At 35.9% G+C, this 18613-nt stretch overlaps 2 protein-coding genes across 8 annotated transcripts; one reads left to right on the forward strand and one right to left on the reverse strand.

Annotated features, from left to right (window-relative positions):
• Nucleotides 1–660: 660 nt before the first annotated feature.
• Nucleotides 661–2585, reverse strand: LOC102226662 (ammonium transporter Rh type B-like). Its single transcript, XM_023324847.1, has one exon. It carries the CDS (start codon nt 2500–2502, stop codon nt 1057–1059), a length of 1446 nt encoding a protein of 481 aa, XP_023180615.1. The 5' UTR covers nt 2503–2585; the 3' UTR covers nt 661–1056.
• A 1030-nt stretch (nt 2586–3615) lies between these two features.
• On the forward strand, nt 3616–17545 carry arfgap1 (ADP ribosylation factor GTPase activating protein 1). Of its 7 annotated transcripts, XM_023324848.1 has the most exons (14): nt 3616–3824; nt 8497–8563; nt 9005–9114; nt 9260–9431; nt 10129–10229; nt 10319–10405; nt 10500–10614; nt 10707–10763; nt 10863–10895; nt 11106–11135; nt 12547–12603; nt 13247–13306; nt 13747–13802; nt 14256–17545. In XM_023324848.1, the coding sequence occupies exons 2-14, from the start codon at nt 8504–8506 to the stop codon at nt 14593–14595; spliced, it is 1278 nt and encodes a 425-aa protein (XP_023180616.1). In that variant the 5' UTR covers nt 3616–3824; nt 8497–8503; the 3' UTR covers nt 14596–17545. The 7 variants fall into 7 exon arrangements, with proteins under 7 accessions (XP_023180616.1, XP_023180618.1, XP_023180617.1 ...); XM_023324850.1 differs by lacking the exon at nt 13247–13306 and having other exon boundaries at nt 13753–13802; XM_023324849.1 differs by lacking the exon at nt 11106–11135.
• Nucleotides 17546–18613: the final 1068 nt, after the last annotated feature.

Raw genomic sequence — 18613 nt, forward strand, 5'->3', positions numbered from 1 at the left:
TCTGTTGATGCACCCTTGATTAAAAAAACAAAACCAAACTTTTTTACCCCAATAACAACTAAAATTTCATGTTTCTTAATAGATTTTAGAGCAAAAAATATCTTAATTCTACCTGCTGATTTGTGAAAACATATAATCAACGATACAGACGTGACTCAATTTAATCTGCTGAGCAAGGAGCATAGTTGACATTTTACCAATTCAGTTTATAATTAGTGAGATTATAAACTGAATTTAAATGTCAGGCATAAAACTGAACAGTACTCGATTTGAAGGAAAGTGTCTGGAGAAATTGTTGTGAAATTAGCTCTGTAGAAATAATTTGAAATGAACTGTATGTAAATAAAATAGCTTTTCCTTCTACACATTAAAATATTTTAAGGTACTTGGCTAGTAATTGGTTAATTTATCAAAGGTAAAGGTGAAGACTCAAAGATAAACAGCTGGTTTTCTGAACTCAGCATTGGAGGGAGTATGAGTTAAAAATGCTCAGACTCAAATATGCAACAAAGTGTGACAAAAATATGAATAAAGTGGTACACTTTTGAGTAATATATATGTACTGTACATATAATCAATCAATCAAATATTTTTATTTTACATTTTCTTCTAAAGTAAAATAAATTCAAATGCTGAATTGTTGCAGAGGAAAGACACGCTGGGGGCAAAAGGTGGATTTATTAGAATACATTCTAGTTGTAAAACAAAATTAGCAAGACATAACATCAGGGTGAATGTTAAGATACAAAACACAAGAGTCACAGATTAAATGACATTAAGTATACAAGTAAAGCAAGTAAGTAAAAAAAGTTAGTGGGATATTATACAAACAGAGAAAAACACAGATCATGATTAAAAATAAAAACACTGAACCAAGACTAACCTAAAAACATAACATAAAAAACATGCCAATCTGTTCATTGTACAAACTAAAAGTCAATTAATTACAAAACTCTGCTTCTATAGTTGCAAATCTAAGTGCAACTACATGGAAAACAAACTATGTAAAAATCCTTTTTGCATCAAAACCTGACTTTAAGAAAGAGGGTAGAAACATCAGACTTGGGTATTCAAAGCTTCTGCTTTTTCTGTTGCATCAAAGTTTTCGAGAGTCTTGAGAACCTCTCCACCGTCAAAGTCTGAAGGCACATCGAAGAAAAGCTCATCATCAAAGCAGTACTCATCAGATGGTGACGCCATGAATGGCAGCTTCATGACCAGCCCGGTGAGCAGCCCACCAGCTGCAGCTGCAGCGATAGTGGCAAAGACAGCTGCAACCTGAAAGAGAGCTTGTTCCTGAGCAGTGCGGCCCAGACCTGGCTTCAGCCCGGGAATCAGCTTTTGCAGCTCCAGCAGCTTTGGATCTCCCTCTGGTGGAGCGCGATGGGAGAAGATCTGATACATGCTGGGCCCGTAGGTGTCTTCAGTGGCCATCAGGATAGCACAGATCCCTGCAGTGGATGATATGAGTCCGGTAAGCCCATGCAGATTGTGAATGCCACACTGGTCCTGGATCCTCAGGCGCTGAGCCAAAAAGGGAGTGAGGTATTTGTAGCCAAAGAAGCAGGCAGTGCAGCCTATGATGCCCAGAGCATATGCAGCTACTGGGGAGATCATCATGTCCACAGAAGCCCCAACGGTAACTCCACCTGCCAGTGTCACGTTCTGAATATCTGCCATTGTTAGCTTGCCTCTTTTGTTGAACATCGCAGAGAGGGCGAAGGCGGTGATAGTGGATGAGCTCAGGCCTAAGAATGTGTGGAGTACGGCTCTGTGCTGGTCGTCACCTTTAAATGTGAGAGCAGAGTTAAATGAAGGCCAAAACACCCAAAGAAAAAGCGTTCCCATCACAGACAGAATGTCTGAGTTATAACTCGTGGTCTCTTTGGGGTGTCCTTTATTCAAACTTGGGCGATAGAGGACAAAAGTTACCCCCAGCCCAAAGTAACAGGCAAACAGGTGAATAAGAATACTGCCTCCTGCGTCATTGATCCGTAGATATTTGAGTACAGCCCACTCTGTGACGGCAAAGATAGGAATCTCCAGCAAAGCCATGACCAGGAGCTGAACAGGTCCGGTCTTCCCAAGCACAGCTCCAAATGAGATGAGGACCACAGCACAGGCAAACTCTGCATTTATGAGATTGATAACTCCCAAGTGGATTTTACCATCAGAGTAAAACTGGAAGTACCCTTGAATCAGGATGGCCCACTGGATGGCGAAGGTGGCTGTGAGGAAGTTGAACACCATCCCACCAAAGCCGTAGAAGCGAAAGAAGGCCAGCAGGCAACCGAAGCCCAGGAAGATCATCACCTGAATATCAGCAAAGTAAGGGTAATCCTTATACATTGAGTTCTCCATCGGGTTGGTCTCGTTGTTTTGGAGCTTCGCACTGGAGTTATCGTCATAGGTGACAAAGATGCCATAGAGTGTGATCATTACAACCTCCAGGACCAACACAAAGGTTGGCAAACGCAGCTTCAAGCTTGTTGATGCACTCATGATGATGAATGAGTTCAGATGAGAGACATGCTCCTCCAGTTACTCTAACACCCCTTATATACAATTTCTTTCCCTGAGATAAGAGCAGCTAATGGGTGCATTATACTCCTCATATAAGGCTGGCCAGAGTCTTTAACAAAGCAGCATGTCAGATGAATGAACTTCAAACCTTCAGACTCTTTATGATTATCTTATCTCTTCTTCAGGTTTTTATTTGCCTGTTCCAAACAGCCGCACACTGGTCATATATCTGTACATCGTTCTTCAAACAGTGAACTCCAATTTACTTCTAATTCCTATAATTTTGATTATTTTTTGGGATGAAAACCAGATGGCATTTTGAGTCTAAATGTGAAATCAATAATGAGTTTCACAAAGCAAAGACAATGATTTCAAATTATTATCTGACTCCTGGTCAAACTCTAATAGAATTTGCTAGTCTGTTATTAGCAATTTTGGTTTATTAGACAACAGAATGTCTGATATAAAATTTGGTGTAACAAAAACAGACAAACACACTGAATTCATAGCTCTCTATTATTCTTCAGATGTTAAGATTGATATGTACAGTAATATAAAATATTCAATTATCTATATTACCACTTTTATTTACACATTGCATTACATTATTCAAAGCTAAGATCTAAGTTGAATACATTTGAAAATGTACGTTTTCATAGTTAGACTTTTTTGTTGTGTATAGGGTAAACAAAAGATTTTTTTTAGTATTTTATTGAGTATTGAACCTTCAGGACATCCCCTTTTAGTTATTTGTCCTTAATTTCTCCCACATTTGGTGGCAATATATCATTTATAAAATCTGTTTTGTTGTTAGTGTAGTCTATGTTCTACTTGAATTGTTAATAAACTTTTTTTTTTTTTAAAAACCACTGCCTCTACATAACTGCAACTTTTTCTCAGCTCATGATGACACATATTTACTTCCATACAACGTTACTTCCATACAATGGTTTGCTTCACCGTAAATATACGAATGTTTTTTTTTTTTCGTTAGCAGTAACACATTTAGACCAGCAGGTGTCGGTAGTAAATTTAATTTCTGCTTTATCCTCGCACATTCAACTTAAAGAGTAAGAATTGAGGCTTGTCCCGTGATGCATTGCTCTGCCAACGTATGCAAACAGGAACATGGCCACCGGTTTCTAACGTAGGTGCTTTTTATTAGTCTCCTCTGTGAGCCTCACGCAGCCCGTGACAGCCTGTGAATCTGCCACGGAAGAAAACCCCACGGTAGAGTCCAGCCGCGGAACGTCCACACTCTGAAAGCAGCGTCCTGGTTGTTGTTCATCGGTCCCAGTCAGGTAAGGGCCGGTTAGCTCAATGCTAGCACACAAAAAACCCCTCCAGTCAGTAAAAATATTATTGGGTCTTCGTGCGTTTGGGAATCAGGATTTTAAATGTTACGTGACGCCAGAAATGAGTACGTAACTTTAACCCGAAAACAAAAGAGATGAGTTAAAGTGATGTAGCTTTGTTTCACTAAAAAAAAAAAACCTTGACACGACTACACCAGAGCACCAGCCAAAAAAGAAAAAAAGACAGTGATTTTGACGTCATGTTGCAAACATTACTGAAATGTTTAACATTTTCTCGCCACAAAACTGACTTGTCTGTAAACACTGGATGTTACAGAAGAGCTTTTGATAAAACCCTCAAACAACTGTGTTAAAATGAAAAGCCACATTATTGATGTCTTTACACTGACACACTGATTAATTTATGTTTTGGATGATGATTAAATCAGAAACTGAAAGCTGTTTGTTTTGGTGTATCCGTTTTTTCATACTTTTTTCATAGAGATGCACAAATGATGCTATTTTTGGTTGATACCAGTTTCTGGTTTCCATTTTTGAGGTCTAGATTTAAAAACAGAAAGTAAATAAAGAAAAATATTTAGATTAAAATAAGACAGCCAGACTGAAACGATTTATTTTTGATTTTCTTTTAAAATCATCAACTTTCTTCAAATGTAGTTTTAAAGACGGGGGCTGTGATAAACGATTGAAGCTCATCATGAATTGTTAGTTTCTCTTTATGTAAACTAAAAACACATAGTTAGTTAACAATTAATACTTAAAGACAAATAAAAACAGGTTAAAATATTTTCTGAAATTCGGACGTTATAACAATTACACAAAATAAATGGTATCTTTTTTTGGTGCAATTTTAATATAATTACTGACTCAACCATATGTTGTTTGTCCTATTTAGTTTTAAACTAATTTAGGTAAAATTAACACTTGTAAATAATTCCAATAAGAACATGGATATTTAAGTAATGCAGTTAGAGGAAAAACCAGAACAAAAATCCAATGAAAAGAGTAAAATGTACCTGGAAATATTATATAAAATATGCTAACAAAAACCCCCAAGAAATAACAAATGTTAATACTTTTCCAAATTTCCTGGTTTTTATTTGTTATCGTGTGAACTAGTTTTTATCATATTGTTTTCATTATTCTTGTCGTTAATTAAAACAAAAATACTTTAAAGAAACACACTTTTCTAAACCAATAACATCAACAGAGACTGTTTATCACCCTACTTACTCAAAAGATGAGGATACAACAAAATGTGTATCATCTTTTAAGAATTAGAACTAGATTAGAATTAACATAAGTGCATGAAAACTCAATATTTCACTATGTTTTTGTTTTTTCACCATATTCATGCTTTTGATAGTCACTGATTTTGTGTACAGCACTTTAGGCATAATGTTATAGCATGTTCATTCAATTGTTTTCAGCTGTATGCAGTATGGAAACAATGATTTGTTGATTGTGTAACAAACAAATTTGAAAATTGCATTAGTTGCAATTTGTAGTTGTACTTGCAAAAAACCTTTTCACAAAGAACATGAAACGACTTATTCTTTTACTGTCATCCTGTCACCTTGAAGGACCGGACTGACATTGTGGTTTTAAGCCTGCAAAGCAAAGATTGAGCCATCATCACAATGTGTTTGTGGCATTTGGGTCCATTCAAATATTTCTTTCCCCTTTAACTTTTTTTGGCAAGTGGATTTGGTTTGCACTTTTTTTTTTGACTGAAAATGATCAAGACATGTGGGAATACAGAATAAATAAAAAAAATACAGAATGAAATACCCTGTAGTAATAAATATTGCTGATAACTTGATACATGTCTGCAAAATTGTCTGTCAATTTATTTCTGCTTCAACTACAACCCTATTTAGATTGAAGTAATTAGGAAATTCTGCAAACTCCAGTGTTTTGTCAGAAAACGATTTTTATTGTGTAAATGACAGAAGAATAAAGATTGAAGAAACAGCCGCTTTGTGTAACATTGTTTATAGATTTCTCTAGGGATGCTCCAATCAGGTTTGTTTTCCGATACCGATCACCCATGAGGCCGATCTTTGATACAACAAATATAACAGGAGCAATATTATAGATCTTTTCTCATAGTTGCTCCTGAACAATCTGGAGGAGCATTAAATATGTAAAATATTGTGTAATTTCCAAGACCAATCATTTAATAAGACTCACCCATTTGTCCTCATTTATTTCTGTGCATCCACATGTGAGCAACTGCTTAAATCATTAGAGGACTGCTTGAAAGATTGCATCAGTAATTGCAGAATTAAATATCCTCAATTTGTCACGAAAAGAGTCAGAAAAGCAGAAAGTTCATGAACTTATAAAGTAACCAGACGTGCAACGACATGCTGTTTTTTTTTTTTAATGTACCAGAGAGAAACAATAGTCTATAATGTGTGGAAATGTAACATTTTCTTATGTGCAGTACATTGATAAGGGTCAATTCACAGAAACAATGTTCTGTTGGCGTGATCTGCTACCTGAGCGTGGTTCTAGTTTTTTCTGAGCCTCGCTGTGACTCTTCCTGGACATGCCAGCGAGCTGTCAACTTGCTTCCTCCTCTTCCTGAAATAGATCCAGAGGCAGTCTGTACCGCTGCAGGTCCTGGAAGAGCCTAAACTCTCCAAACTGCTTTCGTGCCCTGAGGATATTAGGAACCTATATTCCCCTACATCCGCTCCTAGTTTCTGACTCGTTCTCATTAATAAAGAAATGCCAGGTTAGGAAGATGCATCTTGTGTCCAAATCTGCAGCTAGAAAACTAGTTATTTCCTGGATGTCTTTTGGATCAGAACTAAAATGTGATGTAATTTATGTCAATTTAGCTCTAATGTTCTGCAGCCAATCCCCATAGAAAGCTTGTCACCCTCTGCAGTCTGTGTGATAAAAGCACCTTGACTTTTCAATTTTAAATTTAAACTTCATTTAAGGGCTAATAAATATTCATTTGTGATAATGAATATTTATGACAAATATTCATTATGATGTTGAATTGATTATTTTTTCTTACATTATTTAATGATAGTTTCCTTTTTCCCACTAAAAGTTACTAAAAATCTTGAAATTGCAAATTTTCCAAATGATCAGTAGCTGCAACTTGTCTTCTGATGAATGTAACATTTTGATGGATGATAAAAGGTCCTAGTAGTTATTCTAATAAATTATAACATTGTTGTTTTCAAGACCATTTTAAACTAATATATTGATAATGCCAGCTCACCCTCTAAAAGACCAATAAACACAGCAATCAAAAATAATGAATAAACCGGAAGTAACAATCACAAACAGCTGGAACCATAAATAAAATGTATTATGATGTCTATGTAAACAAGACCTTGTTGCCCTTCAAAAAATATTAATCATCACAATGGAAATTAATCAAACTCATTTTAATTTATCCAGCAATTATTTGATAAATTAGTTATCGTGATAGGCTTAAGTGCATACCAATATATAATATATTAATTTTGACTATGTTATTTTCAATAACAAACCTACATTCAGCTTCTAAGGAAATTAGGGTAGAGCTTAAGCAATTTAACGAACAAATCTGAAATGTTGGTCTAACAAAAAAGGAGTTCATTCATTGTACAGAGATTGGCTGCTGTAAACAAAGCTCTGGATGTTTTAATAACATTAGCTTTTAGCTGGTTGCCATTGTTAACTTTGGATATATACTCTTCTGACTCTTGGCAGGATGAGAAATATTCTTTGAGTTTTAGGCCCAGGCCAGTTTGCTGGCTAATCAAGCACAGTGACACCATCATCGTTAAAGCAAGTATTGGTACCACATTATCCTGGGTAATAAAATCAGCATCTCCATAAAGCTTGCCAGCAGAGGGAATGATGGAGTGCTCTAAAATAGATGGCTGTATTGATTGTGGACTGCAGAAAACACAGCGGACCAACTTGGCAGATAATAATAATATGACGCCACAAATCCTCACTGACTCCTGGCTGAAGTTATTTCTGCTGCTTGTGAACCTTTTTTCCATCACAATTTTTCCTTCCACTCAACTTTGCATGAATAACATTGTTTTGTGAATAACCAGCTAATAATAATTGGGATTACTGATCTTCTGGAGAGAGTTGATGTGTCTTCTGGACACCTGTCAATTCAATTGTCTTTCTCGTGATTGCGTAGGCCAATGGTTTTCAGTCCTTGTTCTCAGGACCCACTGTCCTTCATGTTTTTACTGTAGCACATAATGGCATGCTGAGGAGGCAATGCTTTTGTTTGATTCAGGTCTGCCAGAGCAGGGAAACATCTAAAACATGAAGGACTGTGGGTTTTGAGGATTAAAAACCACTTTTGTAACATTTTAATGTTCTGTGACACTGAAGATTGGCTTTTCTCTGAGCTATAACCATAATCATTGAATGGGATTAGAAATAAATAGTTGAAATATGACTGAATGTTTTTGAATCTGTGCAGTTTCTTTTTTATTGAACTGCTGATATAAATTACCTTTCAATTATATTCTAATTTTTAAATATACACCTGTACCATCACATTGCTTATGTGCAATTTCAATATGCATTGTCAATGGTAATGACAATGACTAAAGTACTGAGGCAGTAGTTCAAACTGGATATTACTTAGTAGTAAAGATCTGGTCAAACTTTGTTTCAGTGTCATCATGGCGAGTCCAAGGACCAGGAGAGTTCTGAAGGAAGTGAGAACCCAAGATGAGAATAATGTAAGTCCTCACACATTGGTGTATTTGTGTGATTTGATTTCATCCAAGAAAAGAAATACAATTTTACCATACTGGAAACAGAATCACTTTACAAAGAAGCTTGTCTTTGTGTTATAGAGAAGCCATTTGATGGTCCTTTCATCAGTGCCTAAATAAGCCAGTAGTCATTTTGACAGTCATTGTTCTGCCAGTGGACATTTGGTTGGCCATCATCTCTGGCAGACATTTTTCCGCCTTGTAACTTTTGTAAAAAAAAACAAAACAAACAAAATCAACCAAACAAGATACTTTGATTGCATCTAATTTGTATTCTGAAATACTAATACTAATACTGTCAGTATCTTTATTTTGTGAAAATTTAGATTGGGAAAAAATGCTGATGCACCACCATGTACCATTTTTAAAAATTGTAACTGACTTTTTCTAATGTTTTCTTTGCAGCTTTGTTTTGAATGTGGGGCTTTCAACCCTCAGTGGGTTAGTGTCACATATGGCATTTGGATCTGCCTTGAGTGCTCTGGGAAGCACAGAGGCCTGGGAGTGCACCTGAGGTAAGAGGGGTGGAGAACATCATGCTTTTGTTAAATCGAGAAATATAATATTTTAAAATCTGTCTGGCTCATGTCAGATCGTTAGTGATTTTCCTGGTGTTTCAAAGCATATTGTTATAGCCTTTGAGTCGTCCTCTCTCTTCAGTTTTGTGCGCTCGGTCACCATGGACAAGTGGAAAGATATTGAACTGGAGAAAATGAAAGCTGGTGGAAATGGAAAGTTCCACCTGTTTCTAGAACTCCAAGATGATTATGACCCAAACTGGACCTTACAGGATAAGTACAACAGCAAAGCTGCTGCACTCTTCAGAGACAAGGTGAGCGGCACAAAACCAACGTTTTATAACTAAAACTTTCCGTTTGGTCTGGAAAGGACACAGCATGTTACTAAATATTTATTTGTTGGAAATGAAATAGCTTTGTAAACTGTCCTGCAAAAACATTCCCACTCCTTTAACTTTTTTACACTTTATGAAATTACTACCACAAAATGCGACGTGTGACTGAATTGTTGATGATAATCCAAAGAATATCTGATTTCTGTTGTGAATTTTAATTCAGACCCCTTTTAATCGGATTCCTGTGAATAAAATAAAGTAAAATTCCTTTTGGACAACCGCCTGAGTTATGGAAAATTTTAAAGTATTCAATTTGAGCTTTTTTGCTAAGAAGGATGGACAAAAAACTTAAGTCTCTATGTACGAAACTGGTTGAGACATTTCCAAAATACTTGCCGCTGTAATTGCAGCAAAACATGATTCTATGTCATGTTGACTCAATGGAGCTAAATTCAATACAATGCACAGTAAAATTGTATGTTTATTTTTAAATTTTAAAGTATGCATGGGTTTTCGACCATTTTACATCTGTCACTTTTAGATTTGTCACATAAAATCCCTCTAAACTACAATAAAGTTTGATGTAATAACATTTTTGCAAGACATAATAAATTAATGAAATGAGTACACTTTTGTCTTGTGGTCTAAAGAATTCAGTCTTGATTTACTTTTCTAGGTAGCAACATTAGCTGAGGGGAAAGAGTGGTCCATTGATACGTCCCCTGCCAGAAACTGGACTCCTCCTCAACCTAAGTCGGGCCTTTCATCGTCTCACCGGTAACTTGGACAATTTGAACACATTAATGCTGGTTGTTACTGAAACAGAGCAGCCATTAAATTTGTTCATTTATGCTATTTACATCCAGATCTGGAGGATCTGGACAGAATCCAGCCAGTTCTGGTGACAAAGCTTTTGAGGATTGGTTGAGTGACGATGTCAACTCTTATCAAAGGTAAGATTTTTCCTGTCTCATTTCATCCTGGTTTGTTGTGCACAGCAAGTTATGTGTTGGTAATTTCATGTAACGTGCTTTTATTGTTCCTCAGTGGGGGAGGCTACAGTGGGAACCAAGAGAATCGATATGTTGGTTTTGGCAACACTGTAACCCCAGAGAAGAAGGATGAGGACTTCTTGAACAATGCAATGTCGTCAATTTATTCAGTAAGTCTCTGAATATTTAACTTCTTTTGTTTCGCTAAAGACTACTTATTATGCTTTCGTTGTTGTTTAATATTATTTTTTGTGTTTTGCAGGGCTGGAGCAGTTTTACTGTTGGTGCCACCAAATTTGCTTCAATTGCCAAAGATAATGTAATTTAAAATGTTTCATATAAAGCTGGAGTTTAAACGTAACTCCCCTTGAAGACTTGTGAAACTCATTATCTTGTTTCTTTTTATGCACTTATACAGACAACAAAACTGGCGAACCAAGCAACTTTAAAGGTAAGAGTAGCATCTCCAGTAGCCTGGTAAAGCCAAAGATTTCTTTGTGCTTTTCAGTCGATTTTATTGAAACATTGCTTCCAGCTTGAGGAGATTGATGGCATAGACATCCAGTATTTTACTGGCTATTTATTATGCAATGTATGTGGTACATCTTAGGCTGTGATAACAGTGTTATTACTAATATCTCCCTGCCCTCTTTGGACGTAGTTGAGGGGCTATAAAGCACCCCCTGAACCGGTAAAGCAGTTTATAGCTGCATGCTCATTTTTGCACATCATTTATTTAAGGCTGCCATATTTTTTTTAATTTATTTTTAAAGCAAATTTTAAATAGAGAGCCATTGTGCAAAATGTTGCTGTATTACATGTTAATGTGCTTCTGCTTGTTAACACTAAGAGTTGCTTGTGTTGGTGCCTTGAGTTTATGTCCTGATGCAGGAGGTATATTGGGACATAAACGGTAATATTAAAAAAGGATTGCAAATAATTCCCACCCTTATTATGGATATGAGCTACTGTTCACTCACTTCCATACATAATGGGTTATCCATTTATGCATGACTTTTTTTTGTCTTTTACAACCATTACAAGAAATGTTAGACGTAAAGATGTGCTATGGCATGTGAAAACATTTCTTTATAGCCCCCAGGATTATCATGTTACTCTGCAATGCATTCAGTGTAGTGCTGGGTGCACTGAACATATAGAGTAATAATAATAAATTCTTGTCCAGTGTTATGGGCCCAAAGTGTCAGAATCAAATAAATACTTTGCTAAATAAGTATTTACGGGGTTAATTTCTATTTCTATTGTCTATCTATTGTCACATTTCCTCAACAATAAATATTATGGATATTTATTCTCTGCAGCTTCTATGCACCATCTCAGCCTTGTCTATCTCACTTACTGATGTTGATGGGGAAAGGCTGACAAACTGAAATAAATTGATATGCTGCAACTCGACTGTTAACTAATAACTGAAATAATTATACGTCTTTTGGATGTGTAACGGATACAAAGTTGATGAGACAGTTTTTACATCAACTACGCATTAAATAAATTAAAATGTTTACTTACACTTTTTCTGATTTTAGTTTCTTTAGAGTGATTTTATTTGTTGAATTGTGGCACTTTTAGCCACTGAAAGCCCTGAACAACATGATGGGGCTGGGGGAGATCTTTTAGCAATATCATGTCAGAGCCACTGGGAACCAAAGCCTCCTATATAATAAAAATTTGCTAAAGATTCTAAGATAAATAAAAAAAAGACAAATCATAGAAAAGTGTATAATGTAAAGCAGCTTAGAAAGTGAGTGGAATCTTAGCTTTAAAAATATGTTCTATAAAACGTTTTACTTCTCAGAATATATTTGATTACACGTCTACCATAAATGACAGCCTGTGTTTGATGAGGACAGAGATGAATCAGTATGCAGTAAGCAGTGCTGCCTCTAAAAAGCAAGCTGATGTAAGCTTTTTTCTTTTTTTTTCCTTTGCGCCATTACTCCCTCTAGAGCTTTTTCAGTGTCATTGTGAATGCTCGGTGTTTACATGCAACTGAAGGACAAGCAGCTCAGTGTGTTGCGCTAATGTGCATCTTTAATTATGTTTTTATTCAAGTGAACTCTCCTCTCTTGACTTCCAACTAGGCCACAGAGTTAGGACAGACAATAAATGAGAATGTTATCAAACCTACCCACGAGAAGGTAACACTGATGTTTGGAGTCGCTGCTTTGGTGGTGGGCTGCAGTGCTTTTTAGACAAAAACAACTTCAGATGTGAATGTGCTCTTTCCTCCACTGCTCGCCTCTGCCAGTTTTTCTGCTCAATGCCAGCTTACACTAAACGACAAAATCTGTGGACTTTAGTATAAAAATGCATCTTCTGCCAATATCTGTGGATGCCTGCAAACTGTCTATGCCGTCACATTTTGAGTGCTTTGAATTGTTTGAGTAAAATTTTAGGACTGTCTTATTTTAAGCTTCTTAGATTAAAAGTTATATTTCTCTAGTCCAATTAACTAATTGCCTTTAATTGTCTAAGTACAGAAGGATATGAACAATGATAGAGGCATGCTTAATCTGAAACCTATTGACTGACACTTTTGACAAAATCATTTTGTCTTCTAATGTAGAGTTGGCATTACTAATTCTAGCTGTCTGTAGTTATTGTGTGTTTGCTTTATTTAAAACTGTTATTACTTTCTTGCTTTTGACTTCTTAATTGGTGGTGCTATCAACTAAACCAATCACTTTTCTCATCCAAATGTTAACCGCTGCTACAACAGTGTGTGCAGTAAATGAGTGCTTCTGTTTTTCGAAGTTTCTAATAATAATTTGGCTCATCCAGGTCAAAGATGGCAAATTGATAGATGAAATGACAGTCGGCATCACTGGGCTGGCAAACAAGGTATGATGGGCAGACCGCTGCCTCTATGTACTGGTGCAAAACCAGCCTCCTGACTGACTGACGGAGGGCTGCCCCCGTCAAAAAGAGATTTTAGAGCAAAAACTTGCACAAGAAAAGTCTGGACAGCCTGAGGAGGCTGGTTTTGCACTGTCGATAAAAGCCTGAACAATGCTAATTAAATGTGATGTTTTGTTTTTCTTGCTGCCATGAATATTCTGGCGGTGAGTACACTGTAGACCAAAATGTGTCCTGTAATGTTAATAAAACAATTTTTATCTTTTGGACAGTTAAACCATAACGGCAATGTTTAAGTTGATTTAATAACTTTAATGTGTTGTGTAAGTCATGATGTATCACCTTTAAATTCTACTTTACATTGTTCACTGTGTATTTAACAATTGTTGTAGTCGGGTTTTAAACTTGGTCTTACATTTGTTTAGGTTCAGGGAGCTGGAGCAAAATTGACAAACCTGTTTACTGGAAAACCGCAAGATGGGTAATTAACTGTCATATCTTTGCCTTCTTTTAAAGGTGCATTTTAATACATTAAAATGTAGTGAAAGTGCATTTATTTTAGTAATTCTGTGTTAAAATTGAAATTCGTGTATGACATTAAATAATTAGAGGGATATATTTGAAATGTTTCTGTTCATTTCGATTATTATGGCTCACAGATTAGCTGACCAGAAATTAGAACATCAAATAAGACCAATAAAGGAAACTTAATATAGAAATGTTATGATGGTATAGTCATGACAACTACTAACTATTCCAGTTGTCATTGGTAACCTTCACAAGGAGAATAATCCTCAAAAGGTCACTATTGAAGAAATTTGCTGTTCAAAATTTGATATTGTAAAAGTTCCTTAAAACCCTCACCTAAAGTACTTTATTCCAATAATATAGTGTGGTTTTTCAGTTAATATTGTTCATTTTCCCCTGTGTTCAGCTCTGGTGGAGAGAGCTACCAGAACATGGATGCTACTGAGGGGTATCAAGGCAGCTCCAGCCAACCTGTGTCGAGGGATTTCTGGGAAACCTTTGGCAGCAACAGCTCCTTAAAGGAGAAGAAATCTCCCAGCAGTGACAGCTGGACCATGGCAGATAATTCTGCCAAGAAGAGCTCTGACAGCTGGGACAATTGGGGCTCTGAAGGAGCCTCCAACAACAAACACAGCACAGAGGAGAGCTGGGAGGCCTGGGACAACAACTGGGAGAATGCGGATGGTAAGACAAAGAAGAGTCCCTCGAAGCCTGCTGATGAAGCCTGGGATAATGCAGGCTGGTGATTGCCTCATAAACTTACATCACCTAAAGTTTTTTTTTTTTCCCCTTTCCACCTTCTGCCAGTTTCTCTCCTGTTATTCATCTCATTTGCACTTTCTGGAAGAGAGTTGCATTAGCTTAACTCCTGTTTATGCATTCAGGATGAATTTAATCAATGAACCCCAGAGATGATTTGAGCTTATCAAATGAACACCTAAAGGAACTGTTTACTGCCAGAGCTATATTTTATTAGGAACTGCCCCCATCTCAAAGAATCACCTTTATTCAGTGTAGATAAAATCATGACTTCCTGTATGGATTGATAAAATGTTTTGGTTGTAAAGTAAAATAAAGCGGTGTGCCAACAATAAGTGGTTTGGCAATACTGTTGTTTTTCAACACTGAAATTATCGCATGGGAAAAAAAAAATCTGGTATTGTAAATGAGTCACTGTAAATATGACAATATTTTTTCTGTTTAGTCTAATTATTATTTTTGAGCACCTGATGCCCATTTAGCCCTGCAGTCACAGATTTAAAATCAATTACAATGAAACAGTTTAAGAGCTTGTCTACAGGTGATTAACCTATCGGAAATTAAAATCGTGATATGTAACATGTGGATCTATTATTTGTCATTTTGAGTCATCGAGACCCCAAAACTGCTTCAAAAAATTTGAGAGCTGCAGAATCCCTTTGTTGTGTGATTAGGACAAGAAAATGAGACAAAAGGATCCTGTTAAAATTGGCTATTGTTGCTAAGATACAGAAAAAAAAATCTAAAACATCTAAATGTTTCTGTACAATTTGAATTAATTCCTTCTCAATAATAAGAGAAAATTGTTTCTTAGTTAATTTTACTGTTCTTGAGCATCCTCCTGTTTAGCATAGAGTGAGCCTGGACACTTTAAGAGTCAAAACCACCATTAGACACCAAATAAATTATTGGTATTCTCTCATTTTCATAGAAATTGCAATACAAGTACAACTGAAGATCTGATTTAATCATCAGATTAACTGTCCATCATTGTAAAGCTATTAAGATCTATTCTATTTTGGGGCTTTTATGCGTTTTGTTATGTTTAGTTTTTCATTTTTTAATATTTGTTTTAAATTAACACTACGTGTCAAAATCACTCTGTCTTTACCGCTCAGATCAGGGTTCTTTAATTTAACAAACTTGTATTATCAATCAGACATATCATTTTGTCCTCATTTTCTACTTTTATGTTTTGAAGACATTATGGACCTTTGGGGGAAAAATTGTATTCCGTATTAAATCATTTTAAGTGAAAACGTCTTGTTGCAGGGAAGCACTCCTAGTACTGTACGTGTGCATGAAGGTTGTTTCAGAAACTGGATCCAGGGCATGAGTGTAGACTAGATTTTCATGAGGATAGTTTGCAAGCAGCAAATCTGTGAGCATTTGTGACATCACCTCAGGAGGTACTTGTATATTTCATCTCATGGTTACATTTAAAATTAGTATCACTATTATTAACATTCACTATGGCCAGTATGCTTGGATTATCATTGGTCTTTAACGCTTGTGAATTAGTTCAATTGCAAATTGGATGAGTTTAGGTGGCATTTGCACTCAGTGATCATCATAGATGCGGGTACATTACGGAAAGTTAACCTTATAACAGAAAAGCATGATGTCATTGTGAAACGGGGTGTCTGTAGCAAATTTAATTGGACAACTAATTTCCTGTGGGGATTTTCATTTTCTGAATGGCCCAACCAAACCACATTGGAACTTGATTAGTTTTTCTATTAGTGCAATAAAAATTTTTATTTGTATCATGATGAGCATTGTAATGGATGTTGTGCCTCTTAGTCTTTGTATTATTATTATTATTATTATTATTATTATTATTATTATTATTATTGTTAGTGTTAATCAGTCAAAAAATGGCACTGAGTTGTTACAGCTCTTAGGATACAGTCTCGTTAGGCATAAAGTTCTGTTATAATCATAGAAGAAATATTCTTAGAAACTTCAATACAAACCCACTTCCCTACCTCCGAGAAGTCCATTGTTTACAGTTTACGATTCTTATTTTCAAGTCCCTCGGTTTTGTTTTGATGGTTGATTTCAACTGATTATTGTTATTATTTTGTGTGTACGGGGTTAAAAACGTGACTGACGGCAAACTCGAGTCTCCAGTGTTGATGTGTTTTCAGTGTCAATGCTGCGCTGTTTAAAAAAAGAAACCTGTAACAGTCGTCTTGCTGAAACTCTGCAGTCGTGTTTATGTACAGTCATGTGTTAAAGCCTTAAGAAGCCTTTGTAACTTTCTGTTAATGATGGATGTTTGCTTGTGTGTGTGTCTCTCTCTGTTGCAGTGAGGTGTACATTTTAGTAAATGTTGCTCTTATTGTCTGCTACATTACTGGCACATTGTGAAGACCCCGTTACTTCTCCTTTTTTGTCTTTCTTAAGGTGGTATAAAATTGAGGATTTTAAGGGAAGACTTTGTGCTGAAACATCTCACCACTTTTTGTTTTTTAAAAAGACACAAGAGCAGTAAACCAGCAAATGTCTTGCTTAGCCCACTTTTTTCTCCATAAAATACAGAATGTGTTGATAAATCAAATGCATTTAACTACTTTTGTAAAAAGTTAAGACTTTTTTAATCAACAACTGATTATTTTTCACATTACAGTAATTTAATTTATACGGTTTCTCTGAGCATCAGTTGATCTGTGCCTGTGCAACATTTGAGATCGAGTATGTGTGTTTAGCTGTGAAACTAATCATGTCAAAATACTATTTTTGATGTCATGCATGATATTTAAAGTGGCTATGAATACATGACGTTGTTTCCTCAGTGAATTAAAGTACAGTTGTCTGCTTGTTTCACCAGCAGCATTCTTATAAGGTGAACCTGTGTTACCCATCACGTTAGGGCTGTGGATAATTTTTCCTGTACACATGGTTCAGTGTAAAATAAAATCGTATCGTGAGTGATTGTGTTGCGGTGTAGTCATTTCTTGAAATTTATAATTTTCATAAATGAAAATCCAGACTTTTTTTTTTATCTGCAAAGCATTTTATGTTAAAGTACCACATGGTGATTCTTTTATACATATGCATCTGAAACATGGTGTCCACGTATTTAGCCCTTTCGAGCCACATTTAGTGCAAGTCTTGCGTGATGCGTTTACTAGTTTTGTGTTTATAAGGACTGAATATTTAGTCCATTCTTTGTAAAATTACCAAAGCTTAGATGGAGATGATAACCTACGTAATGAGTAACTTTAAAATATTGATCTAAGTTGTTCCATTATAGCTTAGGCTGCATGTTTTTGGTTGTTGTCCTGCTGAAAGTTTGAACCTCTGCTTTTCTGTTCCCGTTGAAGAAAATGATTCCCACAGTAAAATACTGCCACCGCCACCATTCATAATAGGAATGGTGTGTTCAGGATGATGTGCAATGTCAAATTTAGCGTTTTGCTTACTGACCAAAAAAGTTTAGTTTTATCTCCTACTCAAGATGAGATAAAACTCATCTTCTCCCTTTTTTAACAGCCTTCTTTTCCTGTGGTAAAGTACAAACAAGATTTATTAGGAATGGGGTTTTTTTTAACAACTTTCTTCTTGTCACTTTTCCATAAAGACCAGATTTGTGTGCTATGCATAACTTATAGCTTTCCTGAGTACAGTTGAATCTTTGCTTTCCTTTCCTAGCTGGCCTGATTAGTTACAGTCATCTCTTGTTGGGTCGTTTGCAGTTATATTATTTCTATTAAAAATAATAATATTGGTGCTCTGTGAGATATTGTGTGATCTCCCATATTTATCCCTAACCTGTCTATTGTGTTCCTTCATGATGCTGTTTGTTCATTGTTTTCTAACAAACCTCCTTCACAGAACAGCTGGGTTTATACCGACAATCTCAGTATTAGATATGAGATTAAATCGGGTGACAACTACGTATTCAAATATGACTACTTTCCAGATTTTAATTTGTAAAATAATGAGAACTCCATTTGCTTCACCTTGCTGTACTTTTAATAAGGTATTTTGAGTTTTGTT

This window comes from Xiphophorus maculatus, chromosome 20 (assembly GCF_002775205.1).
Source record: "Xiphophorus maculatus strain JP 163 A chromosome 20, X_maculatus-5.0-male, whole genome shotgun sequence".
In the NCBI taxonomy this organism is placed as follows: domain Eukaryota; kingdom Metazoa; phylum Chordata; class Actinopteri; order Cyprinodontiformes; family Poeciliidae; genus Xiphophorus; species Xiphophorus maculatus.